Source organism: Eptatretus burgeri, chromosome 15 (assembly GCF_056783735.1).
Source record: "Eptatretus burgeri isolate ZD-2024b chromosome 15, Ebu_testis_v1, whole genome shotgun sequence".
In the NCBI taxonomy this organism is placed as follows: domain Eukaryota; kingdom Metazoa; phylum Chordata; class Myxini; order Myxiniformes; family Myxinidae; genus Eptatretus; species Eptatretus burgeri.
In genome coordinates, this window is record NC_140975.1 from 7,369,182 (window position 1) to 7,396,599 (window position 27,418).

Here is a 27,418-nt window from a genome sequence, read left to right on the forward strand (position 1 = left end):
AGCAGAGGGTCAAGACTTCGCGGGCGGTGGAGCTGCTCGTCGTGTGCGTTGGAGTCGGAACGGAGGGGACGAGCTGTGGAGAGGCGGCGAGGGCGGACGAGGGGGTGCTCGCGTCGTGCAGGGAGCTGCACCCCTGGGAGGCCGACAGCGCGACCTGGCCGAGGTGGAGACGCTCGTCGCGGGATAATAAAGATCCTCTATACCCCGAGCATCAGCAACCCCCTCCTGTTTCCCCCCGCGCTGAGATAGTGCGACCAAGGGGGCCCCGTTCCCACCCCCAGCCAGGCACTGTCCACGAGGCCCGCGGGTTGCGGGGCCATCGCCGCTCCGCGTCTCATCACCAGACGGGTAGGCCCGACCCGGTCTCGGCCTCAGGCCTGCCCCATTCTTGGGGGATTTCTTTTCCTTGGTTTTGGGTATGTGTTGTCGGCGCCGTCTGTGAAGTAGAATTGTATAAGTGTTGCCGTGTGCTCGGTAGTCGGTATTAGCTCTGCACTGTGTTTTCACTTTTATGTTTGCTTTTTGTGTAAATGGAATTGTGTTTTCTTTTTTTTGTGTGCATTTGGTGGAATTGTATTTGTGTGCTTTCCGTTCGTCGCGAATAAATGTGCTTTATTGTTGAACTGTTCTCCCGCTTCGCTTCGTCTTTTCCTCCATTGAATCCCCATCTTGCTTCACGTAAAGGGTTGGTAGTGGGCTGAGTACGCCCGATAATTAATCGAACCGTCGAGGTCGACGATAACACCGCTCGGTTATTCTGATAGTACGGAACGGGTCGCTTAAGTGGCCCGTGTCCGAAGTCGACCTGCGGCGAGGTGCGATCGCCCGGTCTACCCTCCGCGTGGGTACTTAGGTAGTTCGAATTTGGCGAGCAACCCTATCCCACGCGGGGGGCTGATTGGCTCGATCGGCGGTGAGACCGAAAGGTCCACCCGTGACTGGTTCCCGGCGTTAGTCCGAGAGGGTCACGACTGGATTGTCCGTCCGGTGGGCGACGTGCCGCGATTCGAGTTACGTGGCCGTCGCACTCGGCGGGCGCGAAAACCGCAACACTGGTGTCAGGTCGTGCGATACAAATTCATCGCCCTCCTCGCGGCACTGGTATCGGAGAACAGGAAAACAGGCTCTCCTGTCTCCGGCTGAATTCACGGGAATCGGTCCAGGGGTGAGAGAAGCGACCCCCGATTCCCTCCAAATTACGAGCGAGCAAATTAACCCTTCACGAGAAGCAAGATGGCGTCTCAAGGCGAGCGGGAGCCGGGGGTATTAGAAATGGATGTAGAATGTGTAGGATCCATGGCTCAGGATGGAATCCCCGAGCAGGAAATGTTGATTGTGCAGGAACACGGACTCGCCCAACTGAACCCAGGGCCCGAGGTGGGTGCGGCAGCGGCCGCGGTGTATGACACCTCCCCCCCCCCTCTCCACCAAAACCCTTCCCCAACCCTTGCCGAAACGGCTCAGCTGAGTGCATCCAACATGGCCCAGCTATGCGCCATGCTGGCGGCAATGAACGAAAAGATGAATGCGAAAATGATCGAAAAGATGGATGCGAATACACAACAAATGAACAAAAAGATGGATACAAATACAAATGAAATGAAAAACGAAATGAACAAGCAAATGAATGAAGTGAAAACGACGATGGATGCGAATACACAGCAAATAAACGGAATGGAAGCAAACATGAAGGAAGAAATGAAAGAGCTACGGGGTGAGACGCAGAACATGGGCCGATGCCTGCAGGCGGGCATGAAGGCCGTGACAAAGGAAATAATAGTTGAGACAAGGGAGGTAAAGGGTGAAGAGTTGGCAGAGACAAGGGAGATAGAAAAAATAGAGGAAAGACTACACGAGGAAGACGGGGTAAGTGACGCACACACACACACGGAGGTAGTGGAGGATAATGGGGGTGAGCTGGCGGACTGGGTAGAGACCCAGTGCGAGCACCTGGATGGCCTCCTCCAGGAACGAGGGGAGGGAGTATGCCCCCTTGAGGCGAGTCACGACCAGGTGAGTTCGGTCGTGTTTTGCGAGGTTGAGGGGACGAGTGCTGTGGACAGGTGCACTGAGAGCTTGGGGGGTGTAGAGGCCCCGGAGACCCTTGTGGGGACACGAATCCCCAGTATGGTTGTCCCTGTGTGTGTGGTGCAAGGTGTGAGTGCGTCCCCGTGTGTGGAAGCGACCCCGTGTGTGAGTGGTGTGGTGGCGATGGTGCCAGAGTGCGTGCTTCCCAGCACGCCGTGTGTGGAAGAGGCACCGTGTGTGAGTGTCGCCATGTGTGTGAATGAGGCACCGCGGGTGAGTGCCCTCGCGTGTGTGGATGAGGCACGGAGTGTGGATGAGGCACCGCGGGTGAGTGCCCCCGCGTGTGTGAGTGAGGGACGGTGTGTGGATGAGGCCGTGTGTGTGAGTGAAACGGCCAGTGTGGATGAGGCACCGCGGGTGAGTGCCCCCGCGTGTGTAAATAGTATGGTTTGTGTGAGTAGTGAGGCACGCGTGAGTGAACGGCCGTGTGCAAGGTCGTTGTGTGCAAGGGAGACCGTGTGTGTGAGAGAGCGGTATGAGAGGGAGATGTCGGTTGGCATGCGGGAGCACGCAGCCGCGTCTCCCGGTGTGAATGTGATGGAGTGGACTGTGTGCGTCGTAACACGCAGGTATGCGTGTGTGGAATGGCGACGACGAAGGCGACAGAAGAAAGAAAGCCGAGTAGCGGCTGTAGTTGTTTCGAGGACCGTGCCGGGTTCACCCAGCAGTGAGCAGGCGGTCCGTGCTGTGCAACGCACGAGACCGCCACGTGCTCGCTTGCGAGAGTGAAGTCCCGGTCCGGAAACGCACGCGGTGGATTTGCCGATCCCGCGGACGGACAAAGTTAGGCAGGTAAATGGATTTGGACCGGACGGGTTCTCCACGCGATCGTGTGTGTTAAGCTCCAACGGGCAAAGCACATGTGTTCGCGTGGGGAACCCCTCGAGACGTGTGGCTTGTGTTTTTTTTTTTTTTGCGCACGGTGACGTCATGGCTGCACGTGGGGTTGGAATCCGGCAGGAGGGGTATCTCTGCCGGATGGTCCCGTCCAAGGAGGGACGAGGAACACGTGCAGCTGCATGACGTCACGGGCAGGTGCAAAGTGCGCGAGCTCTGAGTTGCCGCGCAGGTGCTGCGCATGGAAAAAAAAAAAGCAAGCCTCACTTTCGGGTGTACAGGATTCCTGGGCAAGGGGTGAAAGACCCCCTTACCCGGGGCACAGGATGAAAACTAGTTAGGGGGAAGGGTTAGCTTAGCTAGACCGACTTCATGGGGCAGGGGTAAGTCCTCATGGAGTCCGTGGAATGGATTAGTTAGAGGGATTGTAGCCAGATTTAGGTTGGGAAATAAAATGATTTATTTGGGGACATGGACAGACTTGTGGATGTGTAGTGGGGACGTAGTTTAGCTACGTAGTGTTAAAAGGAACGTGCTACTAGTTTAAGGGACGACGTGGGAGCACGAGCTAGTTAGGGGGTGCAGTTAGAAGGATGGCAGAGTTCAGCGGTGTGTGTGTGTTGAAGAGTTGTGGGTTGTGAGGTGAGTACGTGTACATGTTGAGTGAGTGAGGCCAGCGAGTCTGTGTGTATGGAGTGAATGGGGAATGCATGGTGCGATGAGTGATTGGGGGGAGGAGTGACTCCCGCCCAAGGGACCCCGGGGTCGGTATAAAGTGAGTTAGGGGGTTAGTCAAATTGAAAAATGGAGGTTGTTTTGTTGTTGGTGGGAAAGTAGGCTCGAGACCCATTTGGAGGGGTGCAGGAGCCCTGTTGACGGGCTTGGGAGCGTGGCTGCGAAAGGTGAGTATCGCTGAGTGGGTACCCCGGGCACCAGGCTAGTCGGCCGCGGTAGGCCAAGGGCCCATGGGGGGCCGGGATAGAGTAGTGGGCACGGGTGCGCCTGCTTGGTGCGGGGGCCCGGGCGCCATTAGCCGCGTGGGCAGTGTTGTGGGCACGGGTGACCCTCGGAAAGGGGCCCGGGAGGCCGGCCTGCCACGTGTGCGTTTCAGGGGAGGTGCCATGGGGGGCACTCCCCGGTGTTAGGGAGCTGGTAGGCTCGGAGGCAGTGTAGTGCCCGGGGGTGCCATAGCGGGAGATTCGGCAGAGGGTCGTGCCTGCCAAAGGGAGCCACGTGTCCCAGTCAGGAGACCGTGTGAGGGCACGGAGAGAAAATTGGGGGGGCGAGGCCCGAAATTGTAAGGACACCAACACAGGCGACGGGAATCTGGGTTTATAGAACCAATAGTTTAAGCGAGAGGCGCTTGTTGAAAGCCACGGGGTAGTTTAACAGTTAAATGGTTAGGGTAGATTAGGAGATGTACCCCTCCGCACCATCCATCCCCTCGCTGTCGTTGTGGGCCGCTGGACCCACTTGGTGTTAAGATCGCCGAACTCTGGGGAGGCCATTCTGAGGCTTCGTTGGGCCTCGACACAGGACGTTAGCTCTCCCTTGTTCCCCTCTGAGAAGGGAACGTAGGGGTTGGGAGTAGGCTAGGTGACAGGATAGGTTAGCCGAACAAGGACGATAAAGGGGGTTAGGGGACGATTTATAGTGGGGGAGTAAAAATAAAAACAACAAAAAAATAAGTTGGGGCTAAATTGGGGTTTGACAAATTAAGGGAGTGGGTATGTACAGTGACAGGCAAAGGCGATAGGTTGGGAGGGAGACAGGTAGGTAGGTCCGAGCCCGCCTTCCGAGTGGCCAGCACCACCGCACTCCCTCCACCAACCTCCACTGAAGGGCAAGAGCTGGCCAACTTCATCGGCTGGCCGTGTTTTGCTTCAAGGCGGAGGCCGGCCAACTTCATCGGCAGCTGTGTGCTGCAAGGCCTGTGCCGGCCTGTTCATCTGCTGGCTGTTTTTCTTCGAGGCCTGTGCCGGCCAGTTCTTCTGCGGGCTGTGTTTGCCTGCAGCGGCCTTCTTCTGCGGGCTGTGTTTGCCTGCTGCCTTTGCCATGCCATGCCCACTGCCCCTGTTCACCAGCCCCCGTTCAATTTTTGCTTTGCCCCCCCTGTTCGTTTCCATGTGCGCCAGGATCTGAAAGCAACAGTTTCCAAGCTGCAAGAACTGCCCTGTTGGCAGCTACAACACGGGCCTGCAGTGGCGGCCCGTGCACCGTGTTTGTGTTCATGCATCCATTCGTTGTGCTCATTGCGTGTGCCACTTGAGCTGGCACGGAGACTGCGTTTGTGCAGCCCATGCACCGTTGTGGTTCACTGCGTTCAGTTCAAAAGGGAAGGCCTTGGACTGCGTGTGAGCAGCCAGCCACGTTCCCTGTCACCTGCATTGTTTTGAGCCAGAGACTGCATGTGGGCAGCCTGGCTCCCTGCTAACTGCTTTCTTTTTGCAGAGTTCAGTGATCCTGGGCCATGGTTTAGTGTAAAATTTGTAAGTTAAGGGTAAGATGTACTGTAAATATGAGTGCGCCCCCCGGCATGTATGTCTTAGCGCCGGCAATTTTATTTAAGTCGTCCGTGTGAGTGAGTTTGTTTAGGTAGTTACGCAGCCCTCAGGTTATTTATTTTGGGGACACGAATCCCATGAATGTCGCACTCAGGGATCCGTAGGTAAAGTGTACTAGGGGAAAACTACACATGATGGCACACGAAAATTTGACGACTCGGGACGAGTCTGTAAAAAGGGAAGGGGGTAGTGTTGTGGTTACCAGATTCGCAAACCACCATTCAGGTCCCTTAGGTGAGGTATCTCGGTAAGTGCATGTGTAGTTAGGCCCAAACCCGTTGTCTAGTGGGAATACATGTCATTTATACGTGCTGCGACTCTTCAGGATAGCCGTTTTTCTTTTACTATCTTTATTTTGGACCAATCGCCACCATCACAACCACAACAACAACCACCAACCACAACGCCGCTTCACCACAACCGCCATGACCTTTACCGTCACAACTCGCCACCATCGCATCACCGTCATCTCGCGCCACTCATGGGCACCGATGCTGGACTCGTTTAGGGCGCACGTTGAACAGCGTGTACAAAATCACGGATTTTCTGCTTCAAAAACGGATCAAAAACGACACACGCCCACTTTTTTGCCGTCCAATCGGTGAGCGAGGGGCGATTTGGCCCCACCTCCAGAACGATCGATATATGCAAATTTGTGGATCAAAAAGCCTTCACGCCCACTTTTTCTCGGGCCAATGGGGAGCGAGGTGAAAGGTCAAAGGGAGGGGGTCAAAGGCGAAGTTACGGGGGGATAAAAGGACGGTGTTCGTCAGTCAGAATGAGGGAGAGTCGCAAACGAGAGTCAGCAAGAAAGAGTCAGCAGAACGAGAAAGAAGAGTCCAGGGTCGGAGAGTCAAGAAGAGGAGAGTCGGAAGCAGAGGGTCAAGACTTCGCGGGCGGTGGAGCTGCTCGTCGTGTGCGTTGGAGTCGGAACGGAGGGGACGAGCTGTGGAGAGGCGGCGAGGGCGGACGAGGGGGTGCTCGCGTCGTGCAGGGAGCTGCACCCCTGGGAGGCCGACAGCGCGACCTGGCCGAGGTGGAGACGCTCGTCGCGGGATAATAAAGATCCTCTATACCCCGAGCATCAGCAACCCCCTCCTGTTTCCCCCCGCGCTGAGATAGTGCGACCAAGGGGGCCCCGTTCCCCCCCCCCCGCCAGGCACTGTCCACGAGGCCCGCGGGTTGCGGGGCCATCGCCGCTCCGCGTCTCATCACCAGACGGGTAGGCCCGACCCGGTCTCGGCCTCAGGCCTGCCCCATTCTTGGGGGATTTCTTTTCCTTGGTTTTGGGTATGTGTTGTCGGCGCCGTCTGTGAAGTAGAATTGTATAAGTGTTGCCGTGTGCTCGGTAGTCGGTATTAGCTCTGCACTGTGTTTTCACTTTTATGTTTGCTTTTTGTGTAAATGGAATTGTGTTTTCTTTTTTGTGTGCATTTGGTGGAATTGTATTTGTGTGCTTTCCGTTCGTCGCGAATAAATGTGCTTTATTGTTGAACTGTTCTCCCGCTTCGCTCGTCTTTTCCTCCATTGAATCCCCATCTTGCTTCACGTAAAGGGTTGGTAGTGGGCTGAATACGCCCGATAATTAATCGAACCGTCGAGGTCGACGATAACACCGCTCGGTTATTCTGATAGTACGGAACGGGTCGCTTAAGTGGCCCGTGTCCGAAGTCGACCTGCGGCGAGGTGCGATCGCCCGGTCTACCCTCCGCGTGGGTACTTAGGTAGTTCGAATTTGGCGAGCAACCCTATCCCACGCGGGGGCTGATTGGCTCGATCGCGGTGAGACCGAAAGGTCCACCCGTGACTGGTTCCCGGCGTTAGTCCGAGAGGGTCACGACTGGATTGTCCGTCCGGTGGGCGACGTGCCGCGATTCGAGTTACGTGGCCGTCCGCACGCCGGCGGGCGCGAATACCGCAACAATATATATTGGGCGTATAAAAAATAGTGTGGTAGAGAAAAACATTAGAAAGGAAACTAGAGGGGGAGCACTCGGGAGAGTGCAAAACCTTCGCCGCTAATACTACTGGGTCACTCAAGTGAACCTTATATCTTATTCATTAAATATGATGTCAACAGTGCTGACAGAGTTATAGTTCTTTTCTCCAACATTTTTTTTTTGGGGGGGGAGGGGTTGGAAATCACTTAAAACATGTAGAAATGCAAAAAAGAGAAATCGAAATTTTGTTGAAAAAAAAGTTGCAAAAAAATTGTGTGATAAAGAACCGTTGCTATGGACCCCTCCGTTGCTTAGCAACGGCCGACTACCCATGTCCACCTACCGGCTTGTCTGTCTGTATGTCTGTCCCGAGCATAGCTCCGTGGGTTTTGATCCGATCCTGATAAAATTTGGGTGGGAGGTTTATATCATGATCTCGTTGTGTTTTCCTGAGAATGGGCGTGCTGCGCCAATTATGGGCAGAGCCACGCCCCAAAAACGTGTTTTTAGGGGGAAGCCGATTTCAAGTTACATCTTCTCCGAGGGGGTTTATCGAATCTGGCAGGGGTTTCAGTGTTTGGTTAGCCCAATGGCACCTGCATAGCCCCATGGAGCTCGATTTTTCATTTTCGTCCCAAGGTCAAAAACTTAGAAAATTGCGAATTTTGACATAAAAATCATACGACCGCCCAAAGTTTGAGAGCTCGGATGACAATATTTTTTATGCATAATGTTGAGGTCATTCCCCACCTAAAGTCTTGAAATTATTTTGCTCTATCTCGAACACTTTGCCCGTGGCGCCCCCTTCAAGTTTGTTTTTACGCTGATTTCATCAAAGTATGGATAATCCGAGAAGTGCGAAATGCCATAAACCCTATATGACGTTATATTGTTCCTGGAATGTTCCAGAGGAAGTTTTGCACCAAAGGTCATAACCCTTGACCTTTGACCTTTAAAGTTCACAAAGGTCAAATTTTCAAAGTGGTGGGAATCGAACCGGGTTTTCGACCTTCTTCGACGAACCAACTCCAATAAGCTATAGCACGTATCCTGTTTCCTTATTTTAATGTCCAAAACATTGTTTTGTGACCTTTAAAGGTGATGCAAAGGTCGAATTTTGAAAGTTGTTGAACGAAACCGGGTTTTCGACATTTTGCAGCTAATAACCTGTCACTCGCACCACATCATGTTGATCATTTTTATAACTTGGTCAAACATTATCACATTGTCTTATCCTTGACTTCTGAAACAATCTACATCGTCAAATACCACTCGTGAACCATTGTCGTCTTCAGACTTGTTCGAATTATTGCCATTTTATGCAATGAATAAGTGGTTTTTGAAGTCAACCATTGCCTGATAATGCACCTCATCTACACGCATCGTCCATGTTTTCAGACCTGCTGGTTTCGGAGACATCCAATCTACCAAATACCTTGGACTCACCCACCCCCGAACCACACGCTATTGATCCACCTGCTCAATTCATGGAATTAGGAATTGTACCATGTGTTGTAATTGTATTGCTCTCACTGATTAGTTGCTGGTACTGGCCTAACTGTAACTTCAGTAAAAGGCCTCCATATTTTGTGGAAAGACAAACAAAAAGAACAAATAAGAATCATATCTCGTACAGAAGACATTAGCATGTGAAATGAATGTTAAGTAGGTCAGAGTGTAAGGATTATATTATTGAAAATGGTGCAATGATGCCACAAGCCAATAAAAATATTACCTATTTTATTTGTTTTCTGATTAAATGGACAGGTGCGTGATTTTTGATTAAGTGGTACTTCTTGTATGTTTACGTAAGTAAGTTGAGGCATTTCTAACAATGATTTCACCATCTTTCCTCAGCACGGAAGTGCAAAGTTAGCTGAAAATAAATAAATAAATAAATAATGGCAGCTGCTTTGGAACAGCTTGTGAATGAAAAATGAAGAAGAAGCAGCTAACTTTCATAATTATTACACCGATGATGGAACATTTTTCTTGACGAGAAGGGATCTTTGGAGGATGGTGAAAAGAACTGATTGCAAATTGGAACCCTGATAAATATTGCTGCCCTTTCTACATGGAAATAGCAAATGAGATGATTGTTTTTGAGTGTACATTCAACTGAGATTTCTTTATATTTCAGCATGTCATTCAGGTGTGAAGAAAAAAAAAAGGAAAGGAAAGGGTAAAATTTTGATATAACATGTAATGTATGTTATATGCTTAACCTTGATTTTGTTTCGGAGTGTTGAGAGCAGTTGAACTATGCTGTATACAATTTCGTCTAATGAAGCTTTGGAACAACTTCCACCAAAAGATGGGACGATGGGGAGAACCAAGATTTGGGTGATTGGGCATTCAACACGTGATCATGACATGACCCCCTTCCTGAGGAGATAAGATGAGCATGTTAAAGAAAAGAAAAAAAAGAAGAAAAAACTACTGAAGATAAGGTTGGACAAGCCAAACCCCGGCAAGGTAAAGATTTAACATCGCCGTTGCATGGTGTGTGCCTCGGGGAACGACCCTGACCACAATCACAAATTGCTGTCCTGCAGATGCATCATGAACAAGCTGTGGTCGCACAATGAAGGCCCTGAAGATCCATACGGCGAATCATCTGCAACGTGTGTTCAATGGTGCGGGTGGGGCTCGTGCAGCCATCACAGCTGCCTCCAACGTGCACAGGTCGCTTGGTGAATCAAATCTGATTGCATGAACCGTTGCTACGAGGACCCAAATTCTGGTTGGGCTGGGATCTCTGGGTCATATCCCGAGTCCTCTTCGTCTCCTTCAACCCAATATCATCTGCAACCAATATAATCTGACTCAAGCTCATACCTGCCAAGATCTACCTTCTCTGCAGCTCAAGGAGCGCCGAGACTGTGTTTCCCGTTGGGTGCTGCTCTATCTATACCCTGACCCGCTTATCTTCTGGCCTCGGCTAGCACGTCTTTTCGATTTGTGACACCTGCTGATAAATAGGCCATGAATTAAATGGAAGTACGCTCACTAACCTGGCTGGGATACTTTTGAAAGGGTCGTCGTGCAGCTTTCTTCTCCTATGAGCGCTTGCTGCCATTATTTGTTGAACTTGTGTGTGTGATATCTTTTCTCCTCTTGGAATGGAGTATGGTGATCATGTGTAATATAGTTTTTCTAATTTTTCCTGATAGGGGGAAAAAGGGGGGGAATGTGGAAGAAAAATAATTATAATTATGTATTTTCAATTATAATTGTTGCTGATACTTTATAAATTAAATTTTTGTATTGTAGTCGAATTGTCTGTCAGTAATGTTTCCCTTTTCCTGAGAGTCTTTTGACCTACATATTGATAAAAGGAATATCTTACTATGAAAAAAGGTCTTGCTCGCTGCATAGAAACAGGGTGACCTAGATGATAACACTGCAAACTTTTGCCATGATTGTGTCATTCCCTCCCTCCCACCCAAAGTGGTCATGCATTGCAGTTTTGAGTTCTTTTGCCAAATGCTTATCAGCTCATCCCATAGTCGTATTACCAAATGTCTCACCCTCCCATTTTTGGATGTCAAATTGTGTATAAGAGGAATTACTTTGGGCTTCTGTTTCAGTGAAGTCCATTCGAATGTTTCAGTGAATCAATGAATGTTCTTCCTCCGTAGATACGAAATTAAAGATTCTCCTTGAGAATGCTGATACAATGTGGAAATTGAGTTATTTTCCAGCACACCTTTCCAGCAGTAGTTCGGGCAGGAATTTGTAATTTGTTCATGGTGTCAGCGATAGCTCACCGACTCTTCGCGAAAGACATCGTGGGATCGTTAACATCCACAAACTAATGTCTGCAGATAGGATGCCCAGTTTTATGCCCATTTGAGGAACGGCACACACACTGATGAATCATCCTCGCTGTGAAACACTGGAATGGCAGTTTATAGCTCGGTGGAGATTCAAACCCAGGCGAGACAGCTTAGAGACGAGTGTACGTACATCTAGCCCATCCTGCCAGCCCAATGCCTGCTTGAAGCCCTTTTTACTTGCAAAATCGAAGATTTTTCAAGTGCAATATATTGGTCAGTCGATTTTGTTATTCTGTCTGTCTATCAATCACCTGCAGGTCATAATTTTAAACTGATCTTCATGAAACTTCACCACATGGTAGAGTTTGTCAGAAGGAAGAAGTCTGAGGTCAAAAGGTCAACAAATGTCATTTCTGAAATCCTCAATTTTCATCTGATTGACTTGAAATTTGAAGAGGATTTATATTTCAGGTCACTGAATTCAACCAGCCAATTATTTGAGGTCAACATAGAGCAAAAGGTCCACGTAGGCCAAAAGTCAACAAGTAAGCTGGAACTTCTAAAATCCTCAATTTTCATCCCATTGACTTGAAATTTGAAGAGGATTTGCATATCAGGTCACTGAATTCAACCACCAATTATTTTTGAGGTTGCATTTAGATTCCAATAGGCTGCATTTCTAAAATTGACAATTTTCATCCCATTGATCTGAAATTTGAAGAGGAGTTGCATATTTGGTCACTGAATTAAACCACCCATTATTTTTGAGGTCAAATTAGTATTATAGATCTTGCAAGTACTAGTACGGGCCCGTAGGGGCGGGCCCGTAGGTGAGTGCCAGTATGTGCAGCCCTCTCTCGCCCCTCTCTCTCACCCCCTCTCTCTCACCCGCCTCTCTCGCCCCCCACTCTCATCCCCCCTCTCTCGCCCCCCACTCTCACCCCCCTATATCGCCCCCTCTCTCTTGCCCCCCTCTATCCCCCTAGTATCGCCCTTCCTCTCTCCCCCTCCTCTATTGCCCCCACTCTGATCCCCCCCTCTCCCGTCCCCCTCTCTCGCAGATATTGGTCGACAGATAAATGGCCGTAACTTGGGAACTGCTCGTCCGATTAATATCAAACCTCGAAAAGGTACATCCGCGGGTTCCCAGCAATATTCCTGGCAAGTTTCAATCAGATCGGACCGTCAATCGTGCAAATAAATAAATATCAATTGTGACGTCATTCGTGATGTCGTAGCACCGTGTCTTGTCATTGGTCGACAGATAAATGGCCGTAACTTGGGAACCGATTGTCCGATTAATATCAAACCTTGAAAAGGCACATCAGCCAGTCCCCAGCAATATTCCTGGCAAGTTTCAATGAGATCGGACCATCAATCGTGCAAAATAATAATAATAATAAATAAATATTAATTGTGACGTCCTCCGTGATGTCATAGCACCGTGTCTTGTCATTGGTCGACAGATAAATGGCCGTAACTTGGGAACCGCTCGTCCGATTGATATCAAACCTCGAAAAGGCACATCCGCGGGTCCCCGGCAATATTCCTGGCAAGTTTCAATCCGATCAGACTGGCGATCGTCCGGTTATTAATAATTTGGGAAAAAAATGGCATGATAAGGTGAGAAGGTGGAACGACACTTTCAGCTGCCATATATACACCTTTTCAACACTGAAAAAGCAGTAAAATGGCCATAACTTGGGAACCGCTTGTCCGATCGATATCAAACCTCGAAAAGGCACATCCACGGGTCCCCGGCAATATTCCTGGCAAGTTTCAATCAGATCAGACCGACGGTCGTCGAGAAACGGCGGTCGCAGACAGACAGACAGACAGACAGACACACAGACAGACAGACAGACAGACAGACAGACAGACAGACAGACAGACACAAACACACACACACACACACACACACATTGCTGGAATTATAGATAGATTGTGCTCTGCACGTCGTCATCTTCTTGTTTTTTTTAGGTCATATCTCGATTCTCAGAGATGACCTTATAAAATGGGTCGTGATTTCCAGATGTCTGTTTGTCAACTTGTTGTTACTCCTCCCATTTCACCACACTGATTGTTCCGATTGACTTTTCACCCCCCCCCCCCGCCAATGGGCTGACCACATACCTCCTGAAGAGTGGTGGAGCGCCTTCAAGACCACCTACTTTGATGTTGCCGGTGGATGTCTTGGAACTTACCGGAGGGTGAAGAAGAATTTTGTCTCTCAAGGGATACTGGATACCATTGACCAGAGTCGCAAGGAAGGCTGAATGGCAGAGCTGAGCTGTTCAGTGAGATGAGGTGAAAAACTGTACGTGCACCAATGTACGAGGAATCTGTGAGGGGGTAGAGCATCACCTGTGGTCAAGTGATTCTCGTCCTGCTTACAGGGGAATTCTCGCATTTCGTTCATCCAAGCCCATCCCTCGGTGAGCTGCAATTAGAGCAGAGGATGGTGGACTCTTGACAGAGGAGTCTGAAGTGAAGGTGTGTTGAGCGGCTGTACCAGGCTGATCCAGCAGCTGAAAAGTTAGACATCAGAGGTGTTACTGCCCCTATTGCTGACCCTCCAATCAACTGTAATCCATCTTGGTTTGTGGAAACACAGGCTGCGGTGAACTGGTTGAGATGGGGTGAAGCTCCTCGGATCTGTGGCATCCATGCTGAACTTCTCGAGGTCCCCCTCCCTCCCCCCCCCACTTTTCAGTGCTTGTGTGGATTGGATTATACGGAGAAATTCTAGGAGGTCAAACTGCGGTGCATCATTTGGGAATGTTAAGATCTCTGACCTTCATTTTGCAGATGATGGAGTCATCTTTCCAGAGACTCTAGATATCTTTTTGGGGGCCCTTCAGGTGCTGAATGAGTCATCGGAATCATGGGTTTACGGGTTTCCTGGGTCAAAACTAAGATCCAGGTTTTCAATGACATCTTGGATGCTGCTATCTTGTCTGTAGCTGTTTGTGGTGAGGATGTTGAGGTCATGGAGAGATTCACTTACCTTGGCAGTGAGATTCACGTCTCTGCTGGCTGTGAGCCAGAGGTCAATAGACATCTGGGTCAGGCCTGCGGAGTCATGGATTCACTGGATCATGGGGTGTGGCACTCTCTTTACCTGTGCAGGACGACAAACGTCCGAGTCTTCAGGTCCTTGGTGCTTCCATTCTTGCTCTACAGATGTGAAACTTGGACTCTTTCCAGGGATCAGAGATGGAGACATAATTCCTTTGGTACCAGGTCTCTTCGGAGAATGCTTGGCTATCACTGGTCGGACTTTGTGTCCAACGAGTGGTTGCTGAGAGAGACACAAAAGAGATTTGTTACCTGCATAGTCTGTGAGTGTTCGCTGTAGCTGTATGGACATGTGGCTCGTTTTCCTGACGCTGATACTGCTCACCAGGTTCTCTCAACGAGGGAACCTCGTGAGTGAAAGAGTCCAATGGGCCGACCATGTGCCTCGTGGTTGTAGCAGGTTGATTGGCATCTCAAGGAGATGGGGATGGAACAGGCAACTGCCCTGGGGATGGCCAGACGAAGGCCCCTGGCATACCGGCGGAAAGTGGACGCAGTGACGTGCTGCTCCGGCACATGCTCCCATACCTGACCTGACAATGGCAAAATCAGTGAAGCGATTAAGACACGCACTGTACAAAGTTCGGTTTATTGTTGCTTTCCGTAAACAAACAAACAAACAAACAACGTATAAAATTGTTTTGTGAATTGTGTGTTTACATGTTCACAAACCAAGGCAACAGATTTTTAAAGGGCAAAAAAAAGAAAAATTACAATCACACATGGCAATGCTTGGCTGAGATATGGAGGTGTGTTTGCCATTCACAAATCTGTCCATCTGACGTCTGACTCAAGCTTCTTCACAAGTGAAGTCCCTGAGGCCTTTCTTTCCCATAAGTGAAGTCTTCCAGGTCTTGTGTACCAACATAAGATGTTTTGCGCATCAACACCCTCTGTTCCTTTTTTAAAATATCTCTTCCAAACATTATAATTCTGAAGCAAGTTAGTTGGAGTGTTTCAAGTCATTGCTGGCCAAGAAGAGTTGCATCCTTTGCCCTTTCCCATGCTCTGTCTATCCCCCAGGTTTCTGTAGGACACATGTGATCTGTAAGTAACCCACTTCAGATGAATCTCCCAAAATCTATGCTCTGCTCTCCCCCACTAATTTGTTCCTCTTCCCACTCCCACCCCCCACCTGTGGAACCAATTTCCTTAGACTGTTTAATGTCATTCCATGCAAGGTTTCAAGATAGCCATTCACCTTCTCAGTCAATCCCCCATCCATACACATTCGTTTTTGCCCTCATTAACCCTCCCGAGGCCCACCCCTTCATTTCCAAGTGATTGTGTTTTCTCATCTCTCCCTCCTTTTCGATTTTGTCCTATTGCTGTTTCTTCCTCGGTTCTCCCTTCCTCTTCTTTCAGTCCCCTTCTTGCTGTGTTTGAGCTTGTTCAATCCCAGTGTCCTTCTTCCCCATCCGCTTACTGTCCTTCTTCCCCTACGCCTAACCCATTCCCCTTCAAAATATCTCTCTACCTTACTGTTGGTGTGGTTCCCCCTTTACAATATTCTAGCCATTCCATTCAGTTGTTGTTCTAGTTCTTGTATGAGCCTCGATGTTGTGTGCAAAAAAAGAAGACACTTGGATCAGGAGACTTGGAGCACCTTTTCTTTTTAACTGTGATTGTCCACATGATATCAATCTGTGATCACGGATGCTGTTGTCAAATTACAAAACCCATAATCTCTTCCAACCGAGCTTGCCAAGAGGGAATGAAAGAGTATTGGAAGCTCTACAGATCAATTTTATTCGGAGTGATGGCTGCTGGATCGATGATGACAAATCAGATGGCTGATGAGCACCTCAACATGGGGATCTTCAATATGAACCTGAATTTATGCGGGCATGCTCCTGGCTATAAGGTCAGCACAAGTCTCAGATTTGCCTGGGTGCATGCCTTCAGATTCAAACAGCAGTTCGATGTGACCTTCATAAAGTTTCAAAGTTAAACTACGAAATTAAACAGTTTCTTAAATGGTATGGATTTCTCCTGAAGATACCAAAAATTTTGAAAAAAAACCAACACCACAAAGACACTCAATGACTGAAAACTCTCCTTTGGAAGCAAACAAACACCCAATATACTCAACAAGTCTCAGACCAAGGTCGACTGAGGAAGATCAATATCATCGAATAGGAATAGTAAGCAATAGTTATTTGGTTTCATTCAACAACCAGTACTTGGGATAATCCTTGGTGTTAACACGAACAACTAATTTTCAACTGCCACAAGGAATCAAACAAAGCAGCCTGGTCCATCAAATCCAATGATCTAGCATGCTCCAAAACGACCGAAATACACACAATAAAATCACCCGTCTGCATGAAAATAGATGCCATGTTCTTCTCACAAGCTGAAGAGTGTCGTCGATCACTGCGATGAAACCATATCTTGGGGTTGATGCCAAATGAATGAAAAGTATCCTGAGAAGGTCACTGGGACCTATATTTAATTCCTAAAGATGAGAAGGGGATTGTGAAACATTTCCTTCAAAAGGGAGTCGCACGAATCGATGGAACGCATAGGGTGGGTGCTTCAGCGGCCTCAAGCGTATCCCGAGTGTCCTACAGCACCCCGTGCTTAAAGTTGAGACTTCATTGGTGAAATTTTATTGGAATTCATGGAGACACTGTCCGTTTTTGAACTTCTGACGTCCACCACTGTCAATGGTCAGCCGGGCTGTGCAAAATAAATCTTAAAATCACGGATGAGAAGCGTCGACCTTTTCGTCGTCAAGCTGGCCATGAGACCGGGAGTACGCTGCTTAGGTGGTACCCAATATTGTTAGGTGGAAGGCACATTGGCATGAATGCAAACATCCACGTATACATTTCGCACTCGCTCTCAAACGCACGCACGCACACGAAAATTTCACTCCTTGAACACCAAAGCCCAAAAGATCACCGGTAACTGAGCAGCATGAAAAGCAGCCCTCATGGCTTGTACGTGTTCACTCGTGGTGTTATGTTTAGTATATATATGTACACACAAAACCTTACACATATAAATCTTTAAGTTATCACAAGTAAACTCTCCACTAAATCAGCACGACAACCAACCAAGCCAAAGGAGCCTTCGGAGACAGAAACGGCCAATTGTATTCAAGAAACCTCGTTTCCCTGGAAAATAACTTGCTTGTGGTCATGCTGAATCACACATGAAGATTTTATGGTCATCCAGCAGAACTTAGCACGACCCATGATAACTGGATCTCTGTGGTTATCTTCATGTCCATCTATCTCGTGTTGTTGAAAGGTAACAAACTCCCATTTCCTGGCCCTACTGTCATACTACGTATAAAGTTCAAATCCTTTTATCTTCAAAACAACTACCTTCCTGCCTGTTATACATTGACCTTTTGCATCCATATTTAATTTCCATTACATCAGCATCATATCGTGCAGCCTTTCTGGTTCCAATATCCTCCTGCTTATTTCTCCATCTCTGAGACGCATAACTTCCATCTTTAATTTATCCGAGCCTGAAGATATTTCACTTCCTCCCAAATTCACACTCCATTATTTTTTTCTCTCTTAATGTTCAGGATTCACTTGATGCACAAGAAACCACGGACGTCACACAAAAAGTGATCCAAATTGCGCAGAAAATTTGCTTTCTGCTTCCGGTCAGGCCCAGGTGTACCCAAGATGCCACTTGTGAGATTGGTGAATGCTTGGGCTAGGCGCTGTGTGGCCAGCCCCTCTGGCTGCTGGGAAAGCAAGACCTCCACCAGGGTTGAGTACTCTGTCTGGAATGCACGAAACACCAAAGAGGAACATACGTGCATCCAAAGTGAAATAGAAACAAGGAATGACTGATGGCATCAAGTATGTGTGTGAGACTTATGGCATCAACATACAAACTGTCATTTATCCATTAGAGAAAAGTATCTGCAGCCATTACCTTGAAGCCAAAATCTCTGATCGCTCTCACTGACACAATAAATTAATTAACCCATTGGACGTACTATCCCAATAGAGAGTGAAGAAGGCAGATGCCTCTGCTTTTCGGAGAACTGTTCGACCCGAGTTTACGTTGGGGATGTGTTCCTGAAAAGTGCGATGAATATCGAAATGACGGAAATCAAGGCAATTTTTATGGTTCCCAAAGAGAGGCATTGTGTTTAGTCTTGGTGTCCATGGTGTCCCGCTTTTTGGAGAATAATATTTTCAAATAATAAAATTTAAATTTTCAATTATTTAGTAATTTTTTCTTCCAATTTTCAATTATCCATAATTTAATTTTTCCATTTTATTAATTTTTCAATCATTTATTAAAGCAGTGTCCTGCTTTTTGTAAAAAAAAAACAAAAAAAAGATGTTGTTTTCATCATGAGGCAGAATTTCAAGTGCTATCAAATGGCTATGATTACAAGTTGGCTGTACCGGGAACCATCAGTGATCTCCAATCGCAGCCCTTTAGTTCTCATAAGAATAAATGGAAAAAGGGGGGACACATTCCCAACGTCACCAATTTACCAATGTCAGGTCAGATATGGGAGCATGTGCCAGAGCAGCACATCACTACGTCCACTTTCCGCCGGTACTCCAGGGGCCTCCGTCTGGCCATCCCCCAGGCAGATGGCTGGTCCATCCCCATCTCCTTGAGATGCTGATCAACCTGCTGCAACTACGAGGAACGTGGTCGGCCCATTGGCATCCTCCACTTACGAGATTCCCTTGCTGAGGGAAACTGGTGAGCAGGATCAGCGTCAGGAAAATGAGCCACATGTCCATACAGCAGCAGCTGATGCTCACGGACTATGCAGGTAACAAATCTCATTTGAGTCTCTCTCAGCAAACGCTCGTTGGACACAAAGTCCGACCAGCGATAGCTAAGGATTCTCTAAAGAGACCCTGGCACCAAAGGAATTAAGTCTCCGTCTCAGATCCCTGGTCAGATTCCAAGTCTCACATCCTGAGAGCAAGACTGGAAGCACCAAGGACCTGAAGACTTGGACTTTCGTCTTCCTGCACAGGTACTGACAGCCCCACACCCCATGATCCAGCGAATCCATGACTCCCCAGTCCCAACGCAGATGTCTGTTGACCTCTGGATCTCAGCCAGCAGAGACATGAATATCACTGCCAATGGAAGTGAATCTCTCTGTGACCTCAATATCCTCACCACAATCAGGTACAGACAAGATAGCAGAATCCAATATGTCATTGAAAGCCTGGTTCTTAGTTATGACCCAGGTAACCCGAAATCCCAGTGGCTCAGCCTCCTCATTCAGCACCTCGAGGGCCCCCAAAAGGATCTCCAGAGTTTCTGTAAAGCCGACTGCATCATCTGCGAAATCAAGGTCAGGGATCTTGACATTCCCAAACGACACACCGCAGTTTTATCTCTCTGACATCCTCCTGACAATCGGGATGCCCTCTGGAGGATTCTTCATCTTCGTGGGGTGCCACCAAAACTGATCAATCTGATGTCTGAACTCTACTCTGGTACTGAGAGTGCTGTAAAGTGTGGTGGTACCATCTCTGACTTATTTCCAGTTGTTACTGGAGTTAGTCAGGTGTGTGTACTGGCCCCACACTTTTCAGTACTTGTATGGACTGGATTCTCGGGAGGATGTCGGAGAGATCAAGCTGCGGTGCATTGTTTGGGAATGTCAAGATCTTGGACATTGATTTTGCAGATGATGCAGTCATCTTTGCGGAGACTTTAGATATCCTTTTGGGGGCCCTCGAGCTGCTGAATGAGTAGTCTGAGCTACTGGGATTATGGGTTTCTTGGGTCAAAACTAAGATCCAGGCTTTCAATGACATCTTGGATGCTGCTGTCCTGTCTGTCTCTGTTTGTGGTGAGGATGTTAAGGTCGTGGAGAGATTCACTTACCTTGGCAGTGATATTCATGTCTCTGCTGGCTGAGTCAGAGGTCAATAGACGTCTAGGGAGTCATGGATTCACTGGACCATGGGGTGTGGCGCTGCCGGTACCTGTGCGGGAGGATGAAAGTCCGAGTCTTCAGGTCCTTGGTGCTTCCAGTCTTGTTCTATGGATGCGAGACTTGGACTCTGCCCAAGGATCTGAGACGGAGACTTAATTCCTTTGGTACTGGGTCTCTTCGAAGAATCCTTGGCTATCGCTGGTCGAATTTTGTGTCCAACGAGCGGTTGCTGAGACTCGGATAAGATTTGTTACCTGCATGGTCCGTGAGCGTCAGTTGCGGCTGTATGGACATGCGGCTCGTTTTCCTGACGCTGATCCTGCTCACCAGATTCTCTCAGCAAGGGAGTCTCGTGAGTGGAGGAGGCCAATGGGCCGACCACGTGTCTCGTGGTTGCAGCAGGTTGATCGGCATCTCAAGGAGATGGGGATGGGCCTGGCTTCTGCCTGGGGGATGGCCAGGCGGAGGCCCTGGAGTACCAGTGGAAAGTAGACACAGCGACGCGTTGTACTGCCACATGCTCCCATACCTGACCTGACCTGACATCCTCCCCAGAATCCAGTTCATACAAGCGCTGAAAAGTGTGGGGGCCAGTACACCCCCCCTGATGAACTCCAGTAACAACTGGAAATAAGTTGGAGATGGTATCACCACATCTCACAGCACTCTCAGTACCAGAGTACAGTTCAGACATCAGATCGATCAGTTTTGGTGGCACCCCACGAAGACCAAGAATCCTCCAGAGGGAATCCCGATTCACTGAATCGAACGTTTTACAGAGATCAACATAGGCTGCAAGCAGCCCCTGCCGAAACTCTCATCTGCATTCGGTGAGGACCCGAAGGGCAAGGATACAGTCAATCGTTAACCTCTTTGGTGTAAAGCTTGACTGCTCTACGCGCTTGTGATCAAGCAGATGGTGGCGATCCCAATGAAGAATTATCTGAGCAAAGACCTTGCCCGGCAGTTGTTTTTTACATTGCAGGAAGTGGTTTGGGGAATATCTGGTGAAGTGTGCCAGTGCTCTGCTATTTGAGCTGTCTGGGTAACCCAACAGCGAAGCATGCAATTCTCCCACATATAGAAATTCCGCTCTCCTTCCACCACTGCTTCCGGAACACTCACTGCCATCCATAGGAGTAGCGACGGCCTGTACATGAGAGGGTGTTCCCCGCATGGGGAACGACAAATTCATGTCCGCTATTATTTCACCACAGGGGGTGTAGTAATACAATTATAACTGAACAGGCAAACACATAATATGTATTTGTGGAAAAACTACACACCTTGACCGGGAATCAAACCCAGATCCTCTGGTGAACCGTACCAGTGCTCTGCCATCTGAGCTACCTGGGCGACCCAGCAGCTGAGCACGCAATTCTCCTTCATATAGAAATGCCACTCTATGTCTGCCACTGCTTCCTGGACACTCACTGCCAACCATAGGAGTAGCGACGGCCTGTCTACGAGAGGGTAACTCTTCTTCTTCTTCCACCTCCTTCTTCAATGACCGTCAGCGTCTTTATAAATAGTACGCACCGTAGTCAGAGGAAAACTTAATAACCCGGCAACATCAACGGCATGTTCACCAGCATCCATTTAACGAATAACATCGAATTTCACTTCTAAGGTAAGACTTTTACAATGCCTCTTAGCCAATATACATTACAGTACATTACATTTCTTTATGTGCGATGCAAAGTTCTTTCGGCGATTTTGCAATCTCCCGATTTGGTACTTCAGTGATGTATTCTGTCATCTTTATCAGTCGATTAAGACTGAAAATGCTTGAAAATAAAAGGTATGGCTTTTAAGGTGACATAAAGTGCGAGTTGAGGCGATGCATGTCGGGTAGTGGTATTAATAATGTGTCGACATATTTGCGAAATGATGTAAAAAGGGGAGACGGAAATCGGTGTATTACTGTACTGGCATAAATAGCTTCTTCTTCATGAGCACCCTGACTCATTCATAAGCAGGCAACCCCCATAAACACCAACAGTAGAAACATTCATGTGACAGCACCAATGTGTACAAATAGGCGTCTGGCCACAACTACTACCTGGTGTAGGCAAATGAGTGAGTACAGAGCTTCTCCAGCGGCGGTGGCAAGGTCAGTGTCAAACTTGCTGAGCAGGACCATGTCGAACACGACCTAGCAGTGAGAGCACATAGGGGATGCCGTAAGGTCACGAGATTATGAGTAACAAAAAGTGATGGAAGTTGACATGAGCATAATGAAGATTGAGATAACAGAGGAGATCAACATTATGGGCATTATTACAGAAAAAGTGGAAACCATAATAATACCAAAGGTGAGTGAATATGGCCATACTTCAGACTCTCAAACCTTGAGGAAATGACGTGTTGCCAAGTGCAGCTGTGTGTCTTTGTCCACCATTCTACAGGCCTGATCGGCGAGGGGTGCCAGTGCCTCCAAGCAAAGTTGGGCGACGTCACTGCCGAATCTGTGTCCCTTCAATGTGAAAGATGCCAACGAATGTTTGAAGTGCGTGCAATATATTCCCCTCTCAACTCCCCCGACTCAGAAATGGCCGACCCACTTGCAATGCACAATATGACTGGATGGACTGGGTGAGCTGAACAGTTTTCTGCAAACAAGAGCCTGGATGGATGCCTTATGGTGACTATTGTATTCCAGAATTTTACTTGCAGAAAAATATTCAGCACACATGGTTAGCATCTGGAAAGTAAAAAAAAAAAAAAAATATATATATATATATATATAAATTTTTTAAAAGGTCACAAAATTAAACCTGCATCAAATCCAAATTTCAAAAATTAAAAATAATTACATCTCATCATTTAAACTAGAACAACACTTGGCAGAGTGCATACCATACACACGTCTGCCAGGCTGAACAGTTTATGTTTTGTAGCCCACTGATAGGCCGGATCTGGATCAGGACCTTAACCAAAATCTAATCGGCTTGTTCTTGTCACCTCCCCAACTCATACACCAATTTTTGTCACAACGCATCCATAACGCTTTGAGATATCATGCTATATATCGATTTTGGCCCTATCTCTCAATTGTGAAGAATCACTTCACGAAATTGAAAAATTCTTGGATCCGGAACCGGATCTTCACCAAAATTGAATCAGTTCGTCCTCGTCGCAAACCCAACTTGTCCACCAAGTTTCGTCCAAATCCATCCCTAATTTTTTTGAGATATCGTGCGTACAGTCACGCAGAGGTTGATGGAAGTAATACTTTCACATGCATGTCCTTATATAAGTAAATAAATAAATAAATCATTCATAAAGCAGGAAATGCATTGCTGAGCAATTACGTGGATGCAGCCATGTCCGATTTCATTTGGTCCCTGACTGGCTGTGCAAAGCATGTTGCATTTCCGAGCCAATCGTGAACCCACAGATGTAAGACATGGATGTTCCCAAGGAAATGGATGTGGTTCTCTTAAAATTGCAATGTCTAACCAAAGATGTTTTGTATTTTTTTGTAAAAAGATGTAAAGTGAGAAAAAACAAATTAATCATGATCAGAGCTAGCAATTCGTCGACCGAGAATTAACAGGGTCTATCTGCCATTTCATTCAAATTTAGAAGAAGTCCATGTAGAAGGGCAACAGAGGAAACTAAGTAAGATTATTTTATGTAACCTTTATATGTACCTGTTATGTAGCACACGATATGAAAATAAAATGTTATGAGATAGCGGCAATTCCACTTTGAATTTTCGATTTCATTTTTCTCAAACTTTAAAAAAGTGTAGTTGGACCCTGTTAATTCTCAGTCGACGAATTCTCAGTCTCACCAAAATCTCAAGTCGTCAACACAAACTCAAAACAAAGTCAGAAAAGGATACGTTGTCAGGCCAAGCTCCAGAGACACCATAAAACTTTTGAAGAGTTCTTCTGGCAGGCTGGCGATCTTTTCTGGGAAAAGCTCACACATGAAGGTGATGAGCTTAAAGAATTGACTGCAGAGGGAAGGGAACTGGAAACAGGTAAAATGGCAGGAGAAGAAAATGGATTTCAGTCGATCAGGCAATTGGATAACCGAGTATTACGTTAAAATATTTCTAAAACAGCTGGAGTTGAAGAAAGTGGGTTACCATGAAAAAAAAAAGAGAACGCTGGAAGATTATGCCAGGGTCAGGTGTGAAGGGTAAATGAAGTCACCTTGAGGAGGTTGTGGGTCATAAGGGGCAAAATGAGGTCTAAGCCAAAGAGGACCACGTCAGCAGCAGAAAGCTGTCCCTCTTCACTCCGCACTTGCACCTCTGCATGCAAGGTCTCCTCTTGGGAACACAACAAGGAGGGGGGTGGGGATGGCAGCAGGAAAGTATAAAAAGTCCTTTATCAGACAATCAGGGACAAATATATAATCGTAAACTATGGGGGAGGGGAGGTTTTATTGCAGCCTCTTTGTTCTTGGACGTTGATTCTGCATTACTGAAGAAGGCAGTCATCAATCTTTTTTTGCAGCTGAACCTCAATTCCATCCCTACTGCCGAAAAAAAAGTATAAGTACCCTCAAACAATTGAGGAACAAGCCGATCTGACTTCCGCTCACAATGAATTAAAGAAGTGGATTTCCTCTGAGTAATTTTGGAATCAATCTCAATTAATACAGGCACTAATAAGAACTATAATCTCAAATAATCTTACTATCCACTGAATATTAATTGAAACTAGTGCAATGGCCAAAAGAGAACCCATCGGAAGTATAATCATCCATGTCTTTCTACATTTTTGTTCCCATAAAAACATGTGCTTTCTGTTTTCTTGCTTATGATTTTAACATATTGTTATGGATTTGGAAGCCATTTGCACACAAACAGACAGCAGTCCCTAAGCTTAGTTATTTCGATAAGTACGTGTTTATAGTTAGGGTCCCGTCCTTCTGTCTAATGGGTTAATTTCATGTGTGCTGCGGGTTTCTTTTATAGTCAGGTTTTTTACATCTTTAAATCTTCCTCCCCAACAAATCAATCCTCCACCTCTCCGCACCACCGACTCCATTGCCCACATGTTTTTGGATGAAGGCCTGGGCGGAGCCTCCATCGCCTCAGATCAAGGCTCCGCTCCGAAGAAGGGCATGTAGCGTTTCCTCCAGCCAATGGGAAGCCAGAATGCCAGAAACTACAGAGTCTCTTCGGGGGGCGGGCCACTGAGATGCCCAGACACGTCCCCGTCCAATGAGGAGGCGAGTTACCTCAGGACGGACCCCTCCCACCTGACGTGAGGAATGAATAATAGTGGGGGCGATCCGGCTGGCAAGAAGAAGAAGCCTCGTTTGCCCTCGTTTTAGCTGCTGGGATCGTCTCGCTTTGCCTGCTGGCGTTCTCGTCTTGCCCGCAAGTACTCGTCTCATCTCATCCGTTCTCGTGCTGGCTGGCGTCTGTTGCGTCATTCCCGGTCCCTGGTGCTTGGTGCGGCGACGAAGGTGTGGGTTTGATTCCCCCCCCCGAACCAGCTCGTCTCGACCAGACCGCACGAGGTGGAAAGGTGCCCAACCGAACTCTTACCCTCAGCTCGCCTTCCCTCGTGAGCTGAAGGGTCAAATAAAGGCCAACCGCCCCATTTCTTTTGTGTGTGTGTGTGTGTGTGTGTGTGTGTGTGTGTGTGTGTGTGTGTGTGTGTGTGTGTGTGTGTGTGTGTGTGTGTGTGTGTGTGTGTGTGTGTGTGTGTGTGTGTGTGTGTGTGTGTGTGTGTGTGTGTGTGTGTGTGTGTGTGTGTGTGTGTGTGGCACCAGTCCTGTAAGTAGAAATTGTTAAGTGTTGATTGCTCATTGTACATAGCATTATATTTGTGATCAAGTCTGTACTGCGTCTTATTATTGTAAATAAATATCTGTTAAATGTTCCAGTTCTTTGCCTGTCATTTCTTTCATTGGCCCAGTATGGTGCGGGCTTGAGAAGTAGTAAGGCCGTTTGGGCATGTGGTGTGGCAGCCATGTTGGACTGCAACAACTACCGAGAGGTGATGCTGCTCTCAGTGCCGGGCAAAGTCTTTGATCAGATAATTATTGATAGGGTTCACCACCATCTGCTTGAGCACCAGTGCCCAAAGCAGTCAGGCTTTACACCAAAGAGGTCAACGATTGACCACATCCTTGCCCCTTCGTGTCATCACCAAACGCAAACGGGAGTTTTGGCAGGTGCTGCTTGCAGCCTTTGTTGATCTCTGCAAAGCGTGCGATGCAGTGAATCGGGTTGCCATCTGGAGGATTCTTGTTCTTCATGGGGTGCCACCAAAACTAATCAATCTGATGTCTGAACTATACTCTGGTACTGAGAGTGCTGTGAGATGTGGTGGTACCATCTCCGACTTATTTCCAGTTGTTACTGGAGTTTGTCAGGGGTGTGTACTGGCCCCTACACTTTAAAGTGCTTGGATGGACTGGATTCTGTGGGGATTTTGGAGAGATCAAGCTGTGGTGATCATGGGAAATCGCATGTCCATCGTTTAGGAATGTCAAGATCTCTGACCTTGATTTCGCAGATGATGCAGTCATTTTTGCGGAGAATCTGGATATCCTATTGGGGGCCCTTGAGGTGCTGAATGAGGAGTCGGAGCTGCTGGGATTACGGGTTTCCTGGGTCAAAATTTAGATCCAGGCTTTCAACGACATCATGGATGCTGCGATCTTGTCTGTACCTGTTTGTGGTGAGGATGTTGAGATTCACTTATCTCGGCAGTGATATTCATGTCTTTGCTGGCTGTGGGCCAGAGGTCAATAGACATCTGGGTCAGGCCTGGGGAGTCATGGATTCACTGGATCATGGGGTGTGGCACTGTCGGTACCTGTGCAGGACGACAAAAGCACGAGTCTTCAAGTCCTTGGTGTTTCCATTCTTGCTCTACGGATGTGAGACTTGGACTTTGACCAGGGATCTGAGATGGAGACTTAATTCCTTTGATACCAGGTCTCTTCGGAGAATCCTTGGCTATCGCTGTTCGGACTTTGTGTCCAACGAGCGGTTGCTGAGAGAGACTCAAATTAAATTTGTTACCTGCATAGTCCGTGAGTGTCAGCTGCGACTAAATGGACATGTGACTTGTTGTCCTAATGCTGATCCTGCTCACCAGATTCTCTCAGTGATGGAGTCTCATGAGTGGAGGAGGCCAATGGGTCTACCTCGTGTCTTGTGGTTGCAACAGGTTGAGCGGCATCTCAAGGAGATTTGGATGGGCCAGGCATCTGCCTGGGGGATGGCCAGATGGAGGCCCCTGGAGTACCGGC

General features: G+C 47.8%; 1 protein-coding gene across 3 annotated transcripts in view; it reads right to left on the reverse strand.

Moving 5' to 3' along the window:
• Nucleotides 1-14,856: 14,856 nt before the first annotated feature.
• Nucleotides 14,857-27,418, reverse strand: part of XPO4 (exportin 4) — a 108,000-nt gene continuing 95,438 nt past the window's right edge. For all 3 annotated transcript variants that reach the window (XM_085857503.1, XM_085857502.1, XM_085857504.1), the window contains 5 exons: nt 24,352-24,470; nt 24,036-24,166; nt 22,536-22,653; nt 22,248-22,340; nt 14,857-18,037 (listed from right to left, as the gene is read on the reverse strand). In XM_085857503.1, coding sequence (XP_085713629.1) covers nt 17,837-18,037; nt 22,248-22,340; nt 22,536-22,653; nt 24,036-24,166; nt 24,352-24,470 — 662 coding nt within the window. In that variant the 3' untranslated portion in view covers nt 14,857-17,836. The remainder of the gene's footprint in view (nt 18,038-22,247; nt 22,341-22,535; nt 22,654-24,035; nt 24,167-24,351; nt 24,471-27,418) is intronic.